Raw genomic sequence first — 19,001 nt, 5'->3', positions numbered from 1 at the left:
CACAACTATCCATTACGCTAAGTTAAAATAATCATAAATTGAACTTTTTTTTCTTTTTTTTTACAAATACTGTTTGTTAAAAATCATTCAGTCAAGTCAAAGTGACCCAATAGTTCCAATTACCCACATGTAATCAATATGTGAAGTTTACATTTGATAGGTGAAGGATGCTAACATTCCTTTATCTTTCAAAGCGACTGTTTTCGTTAGATTACTCATCTGGACAGCAGATTCGGTACGTCGTGGATGTTTATTTGATTAAATAATGATAAAAATGCAACATTATTTAAGGTTGTCTAAATTTCACATATGATTGGCTTCCGACAGTTGTTTTAACACCAAGGAGTCAGATTTGGTTCTTTCCCAGTCAAAGTTGGGGTTTGATGGGCCTATGATGCTCCAACCCAGTTGCGTCCGCTGCGCAAAGGCCTCATTTGTAGTGCCAACAATGACTTCTAGAGGTGCAAGGGCTGACGGACAGTCGTATCCTATCAAAAGTCCCACATTGCAGTCTTGAAATGGTGGTAATTTGTCAGCCAAGTGTTCCAGATGTGGCCATTGTAGAGCGGTCTGACTGGTCGGAATCTGACCCTTATTCATTGGGATGAAATCACGGGCATAGGCTTGCTTAATTTGTATTTGACGATCCAAGTTCAATCCTCTTACTTGTAAATCTTGAACATTCTTGCTTGCTATGATTGTGTCAGTTGCAGTCATCGTGCTCAGTTTTAGTTTAACTGATTGGATACCCACATTCAATTTGTCAAGCACATCTTCCAAGATAAATGTTGAGCTGCTCTGTGCATCTAATATTGCATAGGTAAGTACTTCCTTATCTGGCTCCACAATGGATGAGACAAAAACTGGAACAATACTTGATGTAGCAGAAGAATGTTTGGCTGATGCGTGAAAGAGAACTTTATTCACCCCTGCTTTTCTGTGGTCTTCTGTGGGAGTAAAGTCATTCTTTGCGATATTTGCAGGTCTTTTAACTGTGTTCGTGTGCAAGCTAGTGGGATGACGACGGTGACATGTGCTACAAACGTGTCTTCGTTTACATTCTTTGATGAAATGCCCTTTCTTTAGACATCCAAAACACAGATGACTGCCATGTATGAAGGTTTTCTTATACTCAAGGGTCCTTGCTGCAAAGATGGGGCATCGAGTGATGTCATGACCCTCCTTTTTGCAAAATAAGCACATCATTATGGTGCTGGACACTAGTTGGGGTGTAGTATTCTTTGGTTGTGTACTTGTTTTAGGAGTCCTCTTTTGCTTTAATGATCGATGGTCCAAGGATTTGATCATAATGGGCGGTGAAGTGATATGACCGCAGAGAGTCTGTGCTTCTGTTTTCAAAAACTCTGTGAAACAAGCAAAATTAGGATATTCTCCACTGGTTTCAAGTTCATCAACAACAACTTGACTCCACTTTTGGGTAATCGACTGAGGCATTTTTTCAAGTAACTTAAAGTTTTCGTCACAACTATTCAGAAAGTCTAACTCTTGACCATGTGTAACTGCTCCACTGCAGCTGTTCAAGAAGTCTACAAATGCTATTAGTGCCAGCGGATCATTATCTTGGATCTTGGGGCATCTCGTCAGCTTTTCTCTGAATACCTTTTCGAGTAGCGAGGGGCTGCGAGTTCTTTCTTGGAGTACTGCTAAAACGTCTTTGGGTGACCTTTTTCTGTGTCTGTGGGGGAAACCTTCTGATGCTTGCTGTGCATCACCAACAGGACATTTTTTCAGTGTAACCATCTGTGTTGTTGCAAGGGGTTTTCTCTCAATAGAAGACACAGAAGACATTTTCTGGTCAATACAATTCAGGGGTTTACTACTGAACGTTGGTGGCTGTGGAACTTGTGGAATATTCGTGCATATTGAGCTTGCTTGAGCCAGACTAAGAGGTTCCTGAGCTACGGAAATTTCAGAAGATCCCGGTTGAGGATGGACTCCTGCTACATCTGGGTTTGTAATTATAATACCTTCAGTTTCTTTTTCTGAGGTAACCTCAATTTCATCCACATAGTTAAGACCTTTGCAACTGTTGCACGTCTTCACAAGTATTGAATGATTCTTGGTTTTCTTTTCTGCTTGCAACTGCTGCAATTTAGTTCTTTCCTCTTCAAGTCTAAGCTTTATCTCAACCTCTTTATGCTTAATTTCCGACAGCAGTGTTGTCTCTCTAAGTTTCCATTCCTTCTGCTTCAATTCTGACAACAACATTGCCTCTTTAAGTTTCCATTCTACTTCTTTCTGATTCATTTCTGACAACAACATTGCCTCTCGAAGTTTATAGTTGCTCTCCCATTTGTTGAGTTGTTCCTGTTGAGCTTCTCCATCAACTCTTCTTCCGGAAATGGTACTTGAGTTTGAAAGCTCACTGGATCTTGGAGACTCAGAGATTACTGGAGAGCGGTCTCCTCCTTTTGCCGGGTGTGACATTTCGTTGATGTGGATCTACCGTAGCTTCCAGTACATTATTATATAACTGCCACTGACGATCGCTGAATTCAAATATCCATGTTAACATGGAGGAGTGGCAGCAAAAGAGTTAATCCGGATGCCAATCCAAACTGCCAGGCATAGTCCTTTAGCAGCTTCTCCAAAGCGTTGTCTTGTCCCTGTAAAGTGTAGAATTCATTCCAGAGCTTGATTTGAGTTTTAAATGTTGCATCATTTGACCATTATAACACTGCTGCTTGACGATTAGCAGCTTTTTTGTTCCTCAAGAAAGAGAAGATTTAAAAAAAAGAAAAAAATGTCAGTATCTTTATTTATCATTAATAGTTAATTCCTGTACAAACTGTCATTGTAAAGCACAACATATTATGAATACAAATTAGCGCAATTAGTGTTTTTATGGAGGTTACGTACCACATTGTACTTATCGCTCGGTACTCCTTATGCAGTACCTTTCACCACGTTCACTTACAATTCCTGAAAGTGTGCAACAAAACCCAAAAGTGCAGTTGCTCTATACTATGACATCACCCCACATCATCTAAATTGTTTTTTTCACATTGAAACAGGTGTATGTCACCTTAAAGGCTGACATAGCAATAAAGAATTGCATCAGCATAATTTTCACAGCTTTGATAAATTGAAGAACTGGAGTCAGCAAAACCAACCAGGTTTTATTATTAAACATTCTAATCATTTTAAACAATTTGTCATGTTGAAATGGACTTCCCGACAAGGACATTCGTAAGTCATGAATCCAATTTAAATCTGCTTCTAATGTGTGGCCAACATCATATTTTACGTCAAATTTTTTAGTTCATTTAGGTATTGTGTTTTTATTATCGTGTGTGAGCGTGTATGTTTTTGGTTATTACAAGTTCTTCTACTTATATAAATAATGCTTAATTGATTGATTGATTCATTGATTGATTGATAAGGACAAATTACAGAAAAACAAAGAAGTCTGATTTGTCTTGCATGCCCCAATGTTTTGTTAAACCCCAAAATGCAGTTGAAACACGGTGACAAAATATCTGACTTTGATTTAGATCGTAAATGGGAGCTGAGAGTAAATGTGTGCTTATGTGTATGATCTGCAGAGGGATAAATGTTGGGGAGGGACTTGCACTTGAGTAACTGAGATTATATTTCCAGGCAGTCTCGACCAGCTCTTGAATCAATGGCGGCTGGCCCCATGCATGGGATAGACCCAAGTCCATATCACTGTTTGACACTGTCTGCTCCAGTTTGATTCTATGGTTCTAGAAAAAAAAATGCGGGGGCAAACAGATGTTAAAAAAAAAAAAAAGGTAAAATACAGCCTAATAAGCACCCCTTCCCTCCTAGACTATTTTGGCCATTGACAAAAGTTCAATAGAAACTTTCATGCAGAAGTGAAGCGCAATGCCACACTTCCTACTCACAAAACCTACTGCAATGGTTCTGGTTAAACAGGAAGTATACTCTGCATGATATATCGCTCCAGAAAAAAAAAAAAAAACATTAATAAAACTACTTTTTATCAGTTACAATAATAACAATTAATGGGATGGGATTCCAATCCAAATAATCGTTAGTTTATGTGAAAACATTGTGAAAAAAAAGGGGTCTTGTTTCTGCTTTTTTAAATGCACAAATGACATTGTCAAAACTTTTCTTGGTCACACAGACCTGCATAAACAACTAAAAACACCCTTAGACACATGAGGCCAATAGTTGGCGATGACACATTGTAAAGAAATATTACGTTTGTATGGCATCCTAGGGCACAGTTAATTGAATTTTAATCGGGATCACGATTTTGGCTGTCACAATTAAATCTCATCGTCAGCGAGTTTTACAATTTAAAATGCTGACAGAGTTGCTTGTGAAGCACCTTATTAACCAGTAGTCAGCCAACTTTCGAAAACATGGTTAAAAAAATCTGCCTCAATCACAAGCGAGTGGTCCCAAGTGCATCCTGCAGCAGGCGCCTCAGTCACTCGGAGCAGAGAGGAGAAAGTGCGGCAAAAATTAGAGATGAGGAGCTTGTGGCATGAAAAAGGATCAATACCAGTTTTCTGGATGTTTCGATTCAGAGCAAATTATGTTAAACAAGTACAGCACAGTTGACCGCATGGAAAGTAACAAATAATCTGTTCAACCATCTGAAAAAAAAATGTGGAAAACTAGGGATACACGACAAATTTTTTTTTGCCACTAATACAGAATTTTCTCTCTTTTGCTGTGAGTTTAGGTGACCAAAACAAACAAACAAAAACCAAGCTCAGGTTCTTTGCCGAAAAAAAGTGGGAACACAATAGTTAACAAAATTAACTTTTGCTTGTCTGGATTAAACACCTGTTTTGTAGCAATAAGTAAAAATAGTAACACAATAGTTTTTTCTAAAACTTTCACTTTGTCTTTTTATAGTGTAAACATCCTCAGAAAAAAAAACTCTAAAAAGGAACCATATTTGATATCAGGTAATTGTAGCAAATAAATAAACTTGTTTCATTACATGCTAAGGATCCTCCAAAAAGATTAACACTGTTAAGTTTTACAGCTATCATTAAAACATGAAGGCCTAGAGGCCCCGTAGCTCAGTGGTTAGAGCACTGGTTTGGTAAACCAGGGGTTGTGGGTTTGTATCCCACTGGGGCCTCCACTCCCTGAGAAGGGTTGCGTCAGGAAGGGCATCCGGCGTAAAAATTGTGCCAAACAAATATGTGCGTTCATCTGACACGCTGTGGCGACCCCAAAAGGGACAAGCCGAAAGAAACCAATAAAACACGAAGGCCTCATATCAAAGTATCACATCAAATAATATCCCCAACTCAAGATACAGTATACTATATTGCGCTTTGAAGTCTTTACGGGGCTTATTACAGTATTCAAACCAACCAGTTTCAGTGGTATTTGACCATTCAGAGCCTGATCGTCACACAGTACGTTTCTTTTGCATCATGGATCATCCCACACTGGTTGAGAAACTCAGTTTGGGTGGGCGGTAATTACGTATACATCTGGTTTAGCTGCGATACTACCTTTAGGCTTTATTCTCGCTTGTGTTTGATCTCTTAAATGGCCCAAGCTCAGTCAGAGCCGATAAAACTTCCTACAACTATTCTTGCAATTCACAGAAAGAACATCCCATCCACAGCATAGCAATGCACAACGTACCATTTAGCTGCTGGCTAAAATTTTGCTTTTCAAGTTACACTGTATGAATGTATCACCGATAAAAGCACTTAGTACTCTAACGACACCCCCCAAAAAAGAGTGAAAAAAGTAAACCTTTTTGCTGCTTGAGAAGATACTAAAGACAATCTAAAAAAAAATGTTTGAATGAAAGTAGTAAGCAGTTTTCATATTGTCAACGAACATATGAAAACAGTTTTCCTTCACCGTGATGTGCAATTATTACACAGCTAAAGACCATAACATCCTGACTGTGTTGTATACTGCTCTCCCATTCAAGATGTTGGTCGCTCTACTATGAGGGTACACATCAAACGCAGGAGCCTGGGGCAGATTAGATCCAATTCCATTCCGTTACCAAGACCGGAACTTATTTTCTGACATCTACCATACAAAACCCTTACAGAGGACTCCCCATCCCAGTGAGAAGCTGAGGAATGGAATGGACGGACTGGAGAGCATCTGACTTCCATTGCTGGGCGGAGCTTGTGTGTTGCATTTTGCCACTGTTAATCTGAGGAAATGCGCAGTGGCGTTAGCAGAAGCCCGCTCTCAAACACATGATGTCATTGAGGTTCAATCATTACAGCCCGGAGATAATTTGGTGTTGAGATGAGTGAGTTCCCATGCGTCTTCCTTTTTGGAAGCAACAACATGCTTTCATAATCTTATGGCTCAGAATCAATGTGTTGCAGAAGGTGAAGTCTAGATGTGGAAACAGATGAATAAAAAAGCATGTTTCATGTGTCATTTTAGAGCACTGTTTTTTCACCTTGTTGGAAGTATCAAACCCTGAAATTTTCAGATGCACATTTATGGAACTCTTTGGGAGGAAAAAAAATCATTTTTGTCTTATAAGGCTAACGCTAGCGAGGCCTACATTGGACCAAAAAGAAGAAGACTACGAGGACCGTGAGGATTTTGAGGATTTAGAGGATGCTGGACAAGTGAAAACGAGCTAACGCGATTGATGAGCTAAAGCTAGCAATGAGCTTACGCAAGCGATCAGCTAACGCTAGCGAGGCTTAGGTTGGACCACAAAGAAGAAGACTACAATGAGGACTGTGACAATTTAGAGGATTTAGTGGATTTAGAGGACGCTGGACAAGTGGACACAACCCTCAAGTTCAACTTACTCCACTCCTGCCGGGTGAAACACTGCAGGGACATTGTGGTATGAATCTCTTTTATCTCTGTTTTTTGTCTATCTTCATATGGTAAAGAAGTGAAGAAACGGGTCCAAGCAGGTTGGAACAGCTGGCAGAACGTCTCTGGTGTGTTATGTGACAGAAGAGTCTCGGCTAGGACGATGGGCAAAGTTTACAAAACAGTGGTGATGTACGGATTAGAGACGGTGGCAATGAAGAAACAATAGGAAGCAGAACTGGAGGGGGCAGAAATGAAGATGTTGAGGTTCTCGCTTGGAGTGAGCAGGTTGGATAGGAGTAGAAATGAGCTAAGTAGGGGCACAGCCAAAGTTGGATGTTTTCGAGACAAGGTTCGAGAAAGCAGACTTCAAGGGTTTGGACATGTCCAGAGGCGAGAAAATGTGTATATTGGTAGAAGGGTGCTGAGGATGGAGCTGCCAGGCAAAAGAGCGAGAGGAAGACCAAAGAAAAGGTTGATGGATGTTGTGAGGGAACACATGAGAACAGTGGGTATTAGACAGGAAGATGCACGAGTTAGGCTTAGATGTAAAAAGATGACACGCTGGGGCAACCCCTAACGGGAGAAGCCGAAAGGAAAAGAAGAAGAAGCGCTATTTTAGGGGCAAATCGGATTATGTCACATGACGAGAGGTTTTGCCATTCCTGAGAAAATGTGTTAGGCCCAATCAGGGGATTCACCTGTGATAGATAATCGGGGCAATATCACACCGAAAATTTGTAGTCTGATCTAGGGAACCAGTTTGACCCTTGCAGGTGGAAGTCTCACTCAGGTAACTTACCTCCTGTATTTATCTTGTAAAATCACAATTTATTCACGTAATTTTTTTGGGGACTCTGACTTTCAGTCTATTGACTGAATAAATCTACCCCTTTTATTTCATTTTATTTGACCTTCTTCTAAAGATTTTGGTTAAAAATACAATTGACAAAGGGTAAAATAATGATTTAAGTTAACTTACGCGTTCTTTCACTTTCATTTTACGGTGATGTCAGATGTGTCCATATAGTCATATAATTGGTCAACTATTATTTCTTATCACCGTGTGTGATAAAAAAGTACAAGCCATTGTCTTTGATTGTGTGTCCTTCCCACGGGCTATTGCAAGTTTTAAAGGAGTGAATGGATGTTCACATTCAGATAAGGTCAACAATACAGCAATGCATGAATAAATTGTCTAGGCGGCTTTGTTGAAAAGAGATCTGAGAAACTGGAGTGACTTTGTCACTTAAGATAAGGAGCACAGGTAAAGCGATCCAAATGGGCCATCTGCGATACTCACAACCAACAATAGAGGCTAGTAACATGCATCAAATGCTAGCAGCGTCAGCCGAGACAAAGGCAACGCAATAAAATGAAACAATCTGCTGCTTTGACACTACGAGCTGGAGAGCTCGCCATTTCGCTGCCGGGCCAGGGGCAAGAATGTGCTCTTTGAACCAGCTTTATCTAGCGGCGTAGCAGCATGCGCACAGCACGCCCCGAGTCTCGGAGCTGGCCTAGGGAGCGTTTGCTCCTAGCGTGGGCACATCAGACGTGGGGCCACCGGGTCAGGGAGCTGGCATTCTCACCCCTGGCACAAGTTGCTCCCCTTGGGGGCGTAGGAGCTGACACCAGGATCATGGGGAGCACCAGACAGACAGGGGCCTACCAAACAGCTTGTGACCATAACCAACAGTGTCGGAGAACAATGAATGCAATTATTTACAAGAACACAGTCCAAGTCTCTTTTAGGCTCTCCCTATTACGCATGTTTACTCTCGCTCTCCTTTCGGGGAGCAGCAAGGAGGGGCTGCGACCCTGTCTGTACAGTTCTCAGCAGGATTTTTCATGGTGCCCAGGGCTACCCAGCTATTCATGCTCGATTGCCGTCAATGTCCAGCTGCAGCCTTTTCCCTACCAAGTGCACATTTTGACAAAAAGGTCAAGGGAGAAACATCAAACCATATCAAACTGTTCAGATATACAAAACGGAAGGAAATTGAATGGGATTTTCCATCGGAGCAGTGTAGCGTGTTCTAACAATAATATTGGTGAAAAATAAAGTGTATTCATTCATTTCTGTGAAAGAAAATCTATTTTCTATTCAGTTTGTCAATCACGATGAATAAGTCTAAATCATTATTACTACTCACACAGAATTGTTTATGTAGAGGATTTACACATGTGAATATTATTGAGCAGGTCATAACTTAAAAATACGAATATCTATTAGTTTGAAGTTGTGGCTCCACTGCAGTTGGCGTTTCCAAACATTTAACTCACAAAGAGCCAGAAAACCTGAATATTGTTAATACTTTTGAATGTAATGTAACAAACTCAACTGACCGTTTTTTTTTAAAGAGTATATATATGTTGCCAAACGTATCTAATACATTAACAGATGTTTGAGAACAAAGCCGTCTGTCTGCTTCACCATTCAGATGTTCTGGGTTTGAATCTTTGCACAAGCTTGGGTTTTTGATGGGTTACCGACTTGAGCTTCCTCACATATTCCCCACAACATGCATCGTAAATTAATAGAAGACTCTAAATTGTGTGTGCGTGTGAATGTTTGTCTTTAGGTGCCCTGGAATTGACTGGTGACCAATCCAGGGTGTACATCACCACGAGATAACTTTGACCCATAACACCAACTCCAACAGTCATACAGAATTCAGCAAAGTGGTCTTGAACATTTAAAAGTCTTACATTTGGTTTCCTACAATCTACTTATATCAGTGGTGCATCACAAATTCAACCATTTTTGTTTGGCCTTGAAGTTAAAAACAAACAAAACATTGTTTAAAATTAAAACTATTAACAGCAGTTAATGATTTTGCGTGGTAGTTAAAAATGTACACATTACTTAAAACATTATCTGCCCAGTTATTTAAGGTTTGATAACAAGCTTGACACTAGCATTCATTTATTGTTATCATTTTCTAAGGACTATCTTGTTTCAAAATCTGACCAAATCCGAGGTTGACCTTGATCTTAGAGGTTTCACCGTACTGTCCTTTACACTACCAATTCACTCAGGAACAAAGTTGACGTAGACATACAGTGAGTTGAATTTTTTATTTCTCCCCCTGAGGCTTGCTGCCCCTTCCACAGTGTCCAGATGACAGTGAAGTGTGGCAGAGGGTCCGTCCATAAACAACAAACAACAGTTATCTTGTTTGCCACCGTCTGTGTCAAGTGGCACACAAAGCCAAGCCCGGCATCTGAGAGGCGTCTGCTCTTCTTTTTGCATTTAGCCTTGTCTCTTTCAATAGCTTATAAAAGTGTGGATGTGTGCACGCCCTCGGCTGTGGGTCTGTATTCACTGCGCAGCACAGGGCTTCTCTGTATTGTATTCTTCGGCTGGCGAGAAGAAAAAAGGCAGAAACAAGAGTGCGGGGGCAAGTGAGAAGGGGCTCGGGGCTTACTTAAGAACTGTAGGGAGTACCGCAGATCCCAGCTGCCCAGGACTGGCTGACAGCTTCAGGCTGGTGCCAGCCAACCTCAGGCCTCAAGGAGACAAGCCAGACAAAGTGGGAGGAGAATGATGTAAAAATTACAAATAAATGTCTCGGCTATATTACGGGTGTCTTTAGAGGCAATATCAGAACTATTTTTCTGGTACTGAAAAAAAAAAGCCTTCAAACAATAACGAGCAGTATCAGAGTTCATATTTTAAGTAGGACTGGAACATAGACCGGTGGTGAACTTCCTGAGTAGCAAAAAAAAAAAAAAAAAAAATGCTGACCCATTATTAACAGACTGGATGCCTCTTTCTTCAGAGAGGCTGACTACTTAGTGGAGAACTGTTTTATCTGGGACTGTTTAACGCATTGTTTGTGTAGAAATCAGGGAAGCAAATAATTACAGCGTTTTTTTTTTTTTTTGTTTGTTTTGGTTTTTTTTTTGCATCTGTGTCCAAGATAAGCTGGAGTTACAAACTATTAAGTGGTGGTGCTTTTTCTGGCAAACACCATCAGTGAAATAGAAATACATGATCCTCTGATACAATCACAACAAGCAACCCATATACACTTTGAAAAAGTGGATTTCTTTTCATAAGATTGATTTGCAATTAAATTTAAGATCTGATACTTATCAAAGTACAAATTCTCACGGTCTGTTTAAATTTATGGAGGAGAAAAAATGTCGAACAGTCCATAGAAGAATGCAAAAGACCTATAACAGTGTAAGCCAGTGAGTCTGACCCAGTGTGGCGGGACACATTAGTGTGAGACGATTGTGCTTCAGCTGTGCTGTGGGAAATTGTGAAATTTTACTGTATTGCTGCAAAAATGAGTTATTTACAATAAATAATGTATATTTGTTTATTTATGCTAGGAAACCATAGTGACAGACAGAACAAACAAATGCTCTTCTATTAGATGGTAGGAAGTACATACAGTAATCTATCCAGATTTTGTGACATTTTTGTTTGTTGGTGTGCCATGAGATTTTTTTTCAGTTGTAAAATATGTCCCTTGGCTGCACAAAGGTTGGAAATCATTGCTGTAACCAGGAATTGCCTGTGGAAACACCCTCTGTTGTCTAGATACCATTGCCCAGGAATTAGTCTGGGGGTACAAAATCAGGCACCTGGTTTTCTGTCCTCTATGGTACATCCCAACCATCATTTAGGTCTGTATTTTGCCATCTAACTTTTCTGATAGAATCAACAGATGCTTATGACGGCATGATGGCTTCTTGCAGCGTTAACCTGGGTGCAATGTTTGGTGGGTTCACAGCTATGGTCATGACAGGATAGGATGTGAATTCCTCTGTGGGAGGACATAATACGAGTTGAAATTTCAGGGATGGAATCTGGAGAGTACGATGCAGAAACAATGACCAGTCCAGCTGTCTGTACTTCAGTCACTAGTCTCTGGTATATAGGTTGACTTCCAGTGTCAAAAACCAGAATTAGGTTGGACATATTTTTCCCACTCGAAACGTTACCCGGTGGTACGATGGACAACTGATTATCACATGTGGTTCATAGTTGCGATGACAAGGGTACAAATCCGGCCTTACCTGTGTGAAGTTTACATGTTCTCCTCACGCCCACGTGTTTTCTCCAGTTTCGTCCCACATTTCAAAAATTGATTGAAAACTCTAAATTGTCCAAAGGTGTTAATGCGAGTCCATATGGTTGTTTGTCTGTTTGTTCAATGTGCCTTATGAGTGGCTGGTGAGCAGTTCAGGGTGTACCCTGCTACTCGCACAGAGTCATCTAGCATACGCTCCAGCATGAGTGTGACCCTGCTAAGGATACAGTACGGAAAATGGATTGAAGGATGAATGGATGAAAATGTGGGTCCACTGGCTGTGTTTGGATGAGAGCTTCTCCTATATTCACATTTAAATTGACTAAGTGTAAAAGTACATGTGAAATGTGTTTTGTCATAAAAACATGGTTGCCGCCATAAAGATCTATTCTTCTCTGTGGTATTAGACATTTTATGCTCTAAAAATATAATGTTGGGCCATTAAAGTTTTTATAGAAAATGTACCTGTTACACTGAATAGGCAACACTTAATATTTTAGTAAGTGGCCCTCTACTTCTCCAAATAACATACAAAAGCATGGATAAGCTTCATATAAAGAAAAACTACTTATAGTCATAGTACTAGTGCTTACTATACACAAGAAGCAATCGAATTACATCATGTCTACATCAACGACAGGAGAAATTGGAGAAAGAAAGTACGAGGAGGCCAGCGTAAAATCTCCAGCCCCTTTGTATCAATAATTTGAATAATTATTCAAACATGTGACTTACATTTTAAATCTGCTCAGATGTAATTATTAGCTGCTCCATTCGTCTTAATTTATGATGTCTTTCACATGTTGCAGGAAACTGAATTCCAAGAATGGGGTGCACATACAACGGACTTTCTGGTGCTTGTTTGTTCCATTGTGTGATTTCTTCTGAGAGTGGTTTGTATCCACGTCTGGGTAGCCATCTGTAGCATTAAAAAAACCGAAAAAAAAAAACATCAGAACAGGAGCTATAGTGTCTAACATTTAAGCTTCTCTTTCTCCGCAGCACTTTGGACACCTGATGTCTACTGAAAGAGTGCCCCCCGTGCCAAAACCAGCCAGTCTAGCCCACCCTGTCACTGGCAATAAGACAGCCAAGCTGACAATTATTATCTACCTCACTGCCCTTGCTAACAAGCTGACATGATAGGCAGCATCTGTCTGGCTCACTCACACAATTTATGGATGTAAGAAATTCACTGAGTAGAACTCAAGATTACAACCAAACAACAAAAGGGAGACAGACTTGTTGTTTTTCTTTTTTTTTACTTTTTTTTTTGATTGTTTTGCATTTGTTATGTATGGTAAAACTATTTCCGAAAAAAAAAAAAAAACGGTGCATAATTCACCAGCAAACATTTAAATGTAATGATGTTGACAATTAGTATGCATGTTGGAAATGACATATTTTCATAAAATAACTATTTTAAGTGTCTTCTACTGTGTGATACAAACATGAAATATCATGATGAAAGTCAGAAGACTGATGGCTCTCAAGTGATACCGTAACCTATGTAACATTGTCCACAATGTCGAAACTGTTGAGATCTACCAAACAAGATAATGAATATCTTTAATGGTGTAGATGTGGGTTATTGTTTAAGGTTTGTACTGGGCTGTACATCCGCCATAATACAATTTAAATAGGGCAGACTGTAATGTTCCTTGAAACTGTCTCAGATATGCTTTGTGAGTCCAGTACATATAGCGCTGCCACCTCGCCATTGTTTTTAAGAAGCCCTTGGAGGGGATAGGGTAACAACAGACACTTGCTACAACAATAAAGAACAATAAAAAGCTGATAATAGCTCAGCCTGTGACCCAGATAAACTTCTTCCGACAGACACGCTCCATGTGAGTCTGAAACTGGAGTCTGAGAAACTTTGGAAGTGAAAATTAAAGGAGGAAGTATTAGGAAATATAATTATTGCCTGCAGATGTTGCAAACTCGTGATTTGCTGTGGTGTGGTCATGCGGACAGCTACGTATCACAATCCACAATGTGTATTGGTCTGAAAATCTATTATTAAAGGACATAGTACGTTTTTTCTCACTGAAAATATCCGGTTGCTCTTCCATTCTAGTGACACTTGACACTTTCACACAAATGATGAGTAATTCAGGAATTACCTCACGCTCTTGACAGTTAAAGTGGAAATGATCCACATTAATGAGTGAAAAATAAATGTCACATCTGTGCAGCTTACATAACTAGAGTCTGAGTGCATCAGACGTATTTTTCACGCACATATTAGTCAGTTTTGAGGTTTCCGAGGTTTGTGGCATGAAGTGGGTAGTCCAGTCCTGACCTACAAGTATATTCATCTTGGTGAGAAGCATGAAGAGGGATGTTCAAAGGCAATGTCTCTCCCAAATATGCAATATGTACTGTATAAATTTAAAGGAAGAAAAAACGAGGCCAGGTCAATGACAGTGGCAAGATGGTTTCAATGGCCAATTTTATGGGCAACCTTCCATCTGTGCTGCATTTGGTCACACAAACAGTTATATTCACATTAGGGATTCCATTCAAATGAGCACTCTGGTTATGGTTCACATAAAATCTATATTTGGGGGAAAATTCACAAGGGGATTATGCTTGTAGTTCATTTGAGAGAGTCAATACAAACAAATCTGTCACACAATGTATGACCTTGATTGAAGCTTGACACATTGATCGTTAGAGAAGCCTTTAAGACTGGATTTACTTATTTTGATGTTCAAGTGACCTGATTTGATGTTTTTTCCCATGTGACAATGTTCAGATATGTTTCATCCCAGTCAGAGCAGAAAAACCTTTGGAACCCTCTGATCCCAATCATTTAAGGTGATTTCTGGTGTTCAGTACATGTGATTTCATTCATATTTGATAGTTAGGAAGCAGATGTAAATAGTTTGAAGAAAAATACAGCTGTTAAACTGTAAATTGGACCTGTAGTGTAAATTAATGGCTTTCATGCAGCTAGTGTGGACTTGATAGTCTATCCAGAATTCAGTGTAGCCATATTATTGAATGAGGGCCAGTCCAGGATGTGCCCCATCTCTTTAAACCCCACCCCACCCCCAATTCGGCCATCATGAGTACATTGAATAGTGAATGGATGGATGGAAGCCTCTCATACAAGAATTTAGTTTTTTTGACAAAAGGCAAAAGTTGAGAAAACCAGATGGTGTCACTTTACATTAGCTGAACTGAAGCTCCTCTTAATAAGTCAATTGATTCAACAATAAATGCCATGTAGAAAGTTTCCCAGAGAATGAAAAAACAAATCAGCAAAACCCCCTCTACTTATGGTTCACGATAGCCCCTCTTTTTGCAACCATCAAAAGAGTTACACATTCCAAATGCTTTAATTGCTAAAGGACATCTTTTTGCACAATTGCGCCCCTACCCCCACAAAAAAAAATTTGTACCGACATTACAGATTACTAGCAACTGTTTATTGCTCAGTGACTGTTTTTCTCAATATCTTTATGTCTCAAATCAGTCAGTTGACTTTCTGTTTGTCATACTAGAACGACTCCAACTACCGGAGACAAATTCCTTGTGTGTTTTTGACATACTTGGCAAATAAAGATGATTCTGATTCCGAAACATCAAAACTTGGAAGGGTGCCGCATTCCCAGAGTCGAAATGACTATTTGTTTCAGCTTGGATGAGATCCTAGATGTTCTTGACATCCATGTCAGTTCTTGACATCCATGTCAATGAGATAGTCAGGGTTATTCAGACAAACTATCTCCTTCCTGGCTCTGCTCGCTTGTTCTCACAAGATCGAACACATTCATAACCATTCTTGCCTGTTGAATAAGAGGATCAAGGGTAGGACATTTTTAAACAAGCAGATTCAGAAGGTGCTGCCAAATTCTGGGATAGCCTTGATGGGAGGACATCTTCAATTGGCAGATGACACTATTTTGAGTGTAAAGCAGGGAAGGGCAACTGTGACTGCCATAAATGCTTTATACGGTGTACATACCTGCCTTTGTCAAACTGTGCACACCTACAGTACCACCTTAGGACTGTTGGAGCCATTCCCAGGTGTTATTTGGTAGGAGGCAGGGGCACAGACAACAGTCACACTCACAATCACACCTAGGGGCAATTTAGTCTCCAAAGAATGCGTCTTTTTTTAGGATGTGGGAGGAAACCCAAGTGCCCAGAGAAACCCCATGCACGTACAGAGAGAACATGCAAACTCCACACAGGCAGGGCCAGGATTCGAACCCTTGTCCTCAGAACTGTGAGGCCAACGCTCTCGAGCTGCACCACTGCATTCATCATATGAACTGATTTACAAATACCTAGTGTCACGCTCCTGGCATCCTGCCCAGGCTGGGCGTGGCCAGCTAATTATTCGGCACACACCTGCACCTTGTTTCGGCTGATTACGCCTGGTACTTATAGGACCCGGTGATCGTTGCAGTTCATACCCCGTTCCAGCACTCCCGTATTTCTGATCGTATTCCCGTGTGTACCGACCTCCGGCTGTCCTCCGACCAACCCCGTAAGCCTGACTCCTTTGACACTTCTGCCTTCCTTGATCGATCTCCCGTGTACCGACTCCTGCCTGCCCGCTGACCTGCTCTGCTGTGAGCCCACGCCAAATGTCCTGACTACCGCTGCTGTACCTGACTGGCTGCCCGATCCCCGACCTTGAAATAATAAACGTTTTTCCCGAATTACCTCTGCGTCTCCCGTGTACTCCTGCATTTGGGTCCTACCTCCGTTCCGATGGGTCGTGACACCTAGTACTTGTATTTAATAATATACTTCAACGGACTGACTTACTTCCTATGAGGTATTTTATTTTTTAACAAAAAATTTAAATTTGTGTCAAAATGTCTTTTTGTAGACTTAAATAAACCTGACTGGTAATTTATGGAGACAGCACACTAAAACCTTTGTGAAACTGCAAAATCAATGCCACAATTAAAGCATCAGCAGAAATGAGGTATGCTAACAGATGACATCATTTACTTCTGCCATATGGTTTGGTGGCTACTTGTATGGAGATGCATTTTATTCAAGTGTACTGAGGGCAGGCAAGAAAACAGACTGCTGCAAAAAAGTGGAGATTGCTGTGTTAAATACTGCAGTGCCCAGCAATAAGAAACATCAACAGGGGAAGCTGTGGAAATATTTATTAATATAATTGCTTGTATTGTACCTTAAGCTGTTTCAATAGCACTGTGATGACGATGCTCTTGCTTACCCAATAGATGGCCAGTGAGCATGCTTGGAACAGCAGTTGACCAGGACTTGGAAATAGCATCTCATAGTAACTGCATTTTTACTCACACCACCCATCTGGGGTGCCTTTGGAATGTTTGAAGTACACAACAACACGATTCATCCAGAGTAAACTTTTGACAAAAACTGCGTCTATTCTAAGTCTGATGATTATTGGGAGCAGTAGTACCTGTGGATAATTGTTTGTTTTACTTTATTTTGACCTCTTTAACAAACTCGCATTCTATGCCAGTCTCGTCTCTTCTTTTCTGCTGCCTGATGACCCCCAGAATCATCTTGAATATTCATAACGTATCTCTGATGAGCATGCTAAATGGGTGTCACATGACAGAACTGGGTTGTCTTTGATAAGCGCCTACTTGAGCCAGAAAAATAGGGCAAGACAGAGAGAGACAAGAGACGTTGACCTCACAGGGTTTATGGGGTACGTGGATGAAATAATCAGAGCTCTGGAGGAGAACCGTTGGCGGTAGCACTGGGCAGCAATAGAGAGGTCAGTAGAGGGGAAGACCCCTGCGGTGGTCCCAGGGGTGAAAGTCATTGTCACAAGGCTTTAATGGGTCGCAAAATTCCAAAACTGACCAAAATCTATGAACGATTCAGAAAAGAAAAACATTTGTGGTTCAAATAGGATCTCTGGGGGTTCCCCAATAAGGTATGCAAGTCGGAAAACTGCAGAAGAAACTAACACTCTCCCGTAATCTCAAGGACATACTAAGCAGGTCCTTGTTTCTACTGCACACTTTTTCTTTCTAAATCACATCTTCATTACATTATATAACAAAACATTGGGTTTTTCCTTACTTTGCTTTGAACTAAAAGAGATATATAGGTCCTGGTTTAGTCAGTAAATATATATAAAAAAGTTTCTTTTAATTTCCCATCTTTGTTAATTTATTGTTCTGTTCTTATTTTCTTGGCATACCCCACAGAAACCATGTCCAAACTTGACAATAGCAATAATGCGAACCAGTTATCTATTTGCTCAGCGGGCCTTTCGTCTGTTTTCTGACTGGTACCGCTACGTTTTACATAAGTCAAAACTTTCTAGTTGAACCAAAATCATTGTCGTGCTTTGTTTTTAAATACATTATATTTGTTTGAAGGTAAGTGATGAAAACTACACCCTGAACTGGTTGCCGGCCACCATGTCACTTGGATGGGTTTTTTGGGTTGGGTAAAAACTACGACAAATGAGCTGGGGCGTATACTTTCTTGCAAGAGGCCCTTTCGCGCAAAATAACTAATGCCCAACATGTATGGCTATTTACCAGAATTGCAAGTTCCCTAGTAATAACAGCTTCGCCATTTCTAGCACAACTACATTGTGCTGTTGGTTATCAAGCTCTGCCGACAATTCGAAAAAAAAAAAAAATCTGTTATTTGTGTCTCTGTTATGCTAGTCCAGTGTGGGGTTTATGCAACAGTTCCATTGCTAATTGGCGTACTACTAGTAACTAGGCTTGTACTTATTATCTGCTAATGGCCTTGTGGACTGGTTCTGGACTGGCGTTGTCTCCGTTCAATACCCCACAGCCTTGTGCTAAACAACAGACAGGTAAGGGAAAGTGAACTGTTTATTATGCTCACGGGCTAGCAGCCAAATGCCAAGATTAGACTACCTACCTACCTACCTACTACCAACTACCTATTCCAGCAGATTTCCCAGATCAGGGTCAACGTACAGTATTTTGTAGTGTGACATAATACGAGACCAAACATTAGCCCTATGATAGCTCGACGACACCAAGATGAAAAGTCTAGCATTTGTTATTTTTTGGGATATCTTCTATGTAGTGTGACGTTTCCGTGAGAACTCTCCGACTCCACACCTTAATGTCAACCAATAGGATTATGTACTGTGCCTAGTGTATTGCCTCCCATGCTTGCTGGTGTCAACATACTTGCACG

The 19,001-nt window shown here is 40.4% G+C and overlaps 2 protein-coding genes across 5 annotated transcripts in view; both read right to left on the bottom strand.

Annotated features, from left to right (window-relative positions):
- Positions 1-19,001, bottom strand: part of ccnd2a (cyclin D2, a) — a 185,184-nt gene that overhangs the window by 96,787 nt on the left and 69,396 nt on the right. For 3 of the 4 annotated variants that reach the window (XM_061822928.1, XM_061822925.1, XM_061822926.1), the window contains exon 2: positions 12,576-12,759. The exons of the other annotated variant lie outside the window; for it this stretch is intronic. The gene's annotated coding sequence lies outside the window, so the exon portion shown is untranslated. The remainder of the gene's footprint in view (positions 1-12,575; positions 12,760-19,001) is intronic. 4 annotated transcript variants of the gene reach the window in all.
- LOC133501954 (uncharacterized) lies at positions 304-2,923 on the bottom strand. Its single transcript, XM_061822178.1, has 2 exons — positions 2,881-2,923; positions 304-2,627 (listed from the first exon to the last, which is right to left on the bottom strand). Exon 2 carries the CDS (start codon positions 2,446-2,448, stop codon positions 304-306), a length of 2,145 nt encoding a protein of 714 aa, XP_061678162.1. The 5' UTR covers positions 2,449-2,627; positions 2,881-2,923.

The sequence above is a fragment of the Syngnathoides biaculeatus genome, chromosome 6, assembly GCF_019802595.1.
Source record: "Syngnathoides biaculeatus isolate LvHL_M chromosome 6, ASM1980259v1, whole genome shotgun sequence".
In the NCBI taxonomy this organism is placed as follows: domain Eukaryota; kingdom Metazoa; phylum Chordata; class Actinopteri; order Syngnathiformes; family Syngnathidae; genus Syngnathoides; species Syngnathoides biaculeatus.
Note: the sequence above shows the minus strand (reverse complement) of the source record. Positions and strands in the feature narration are given on the sequence as shown.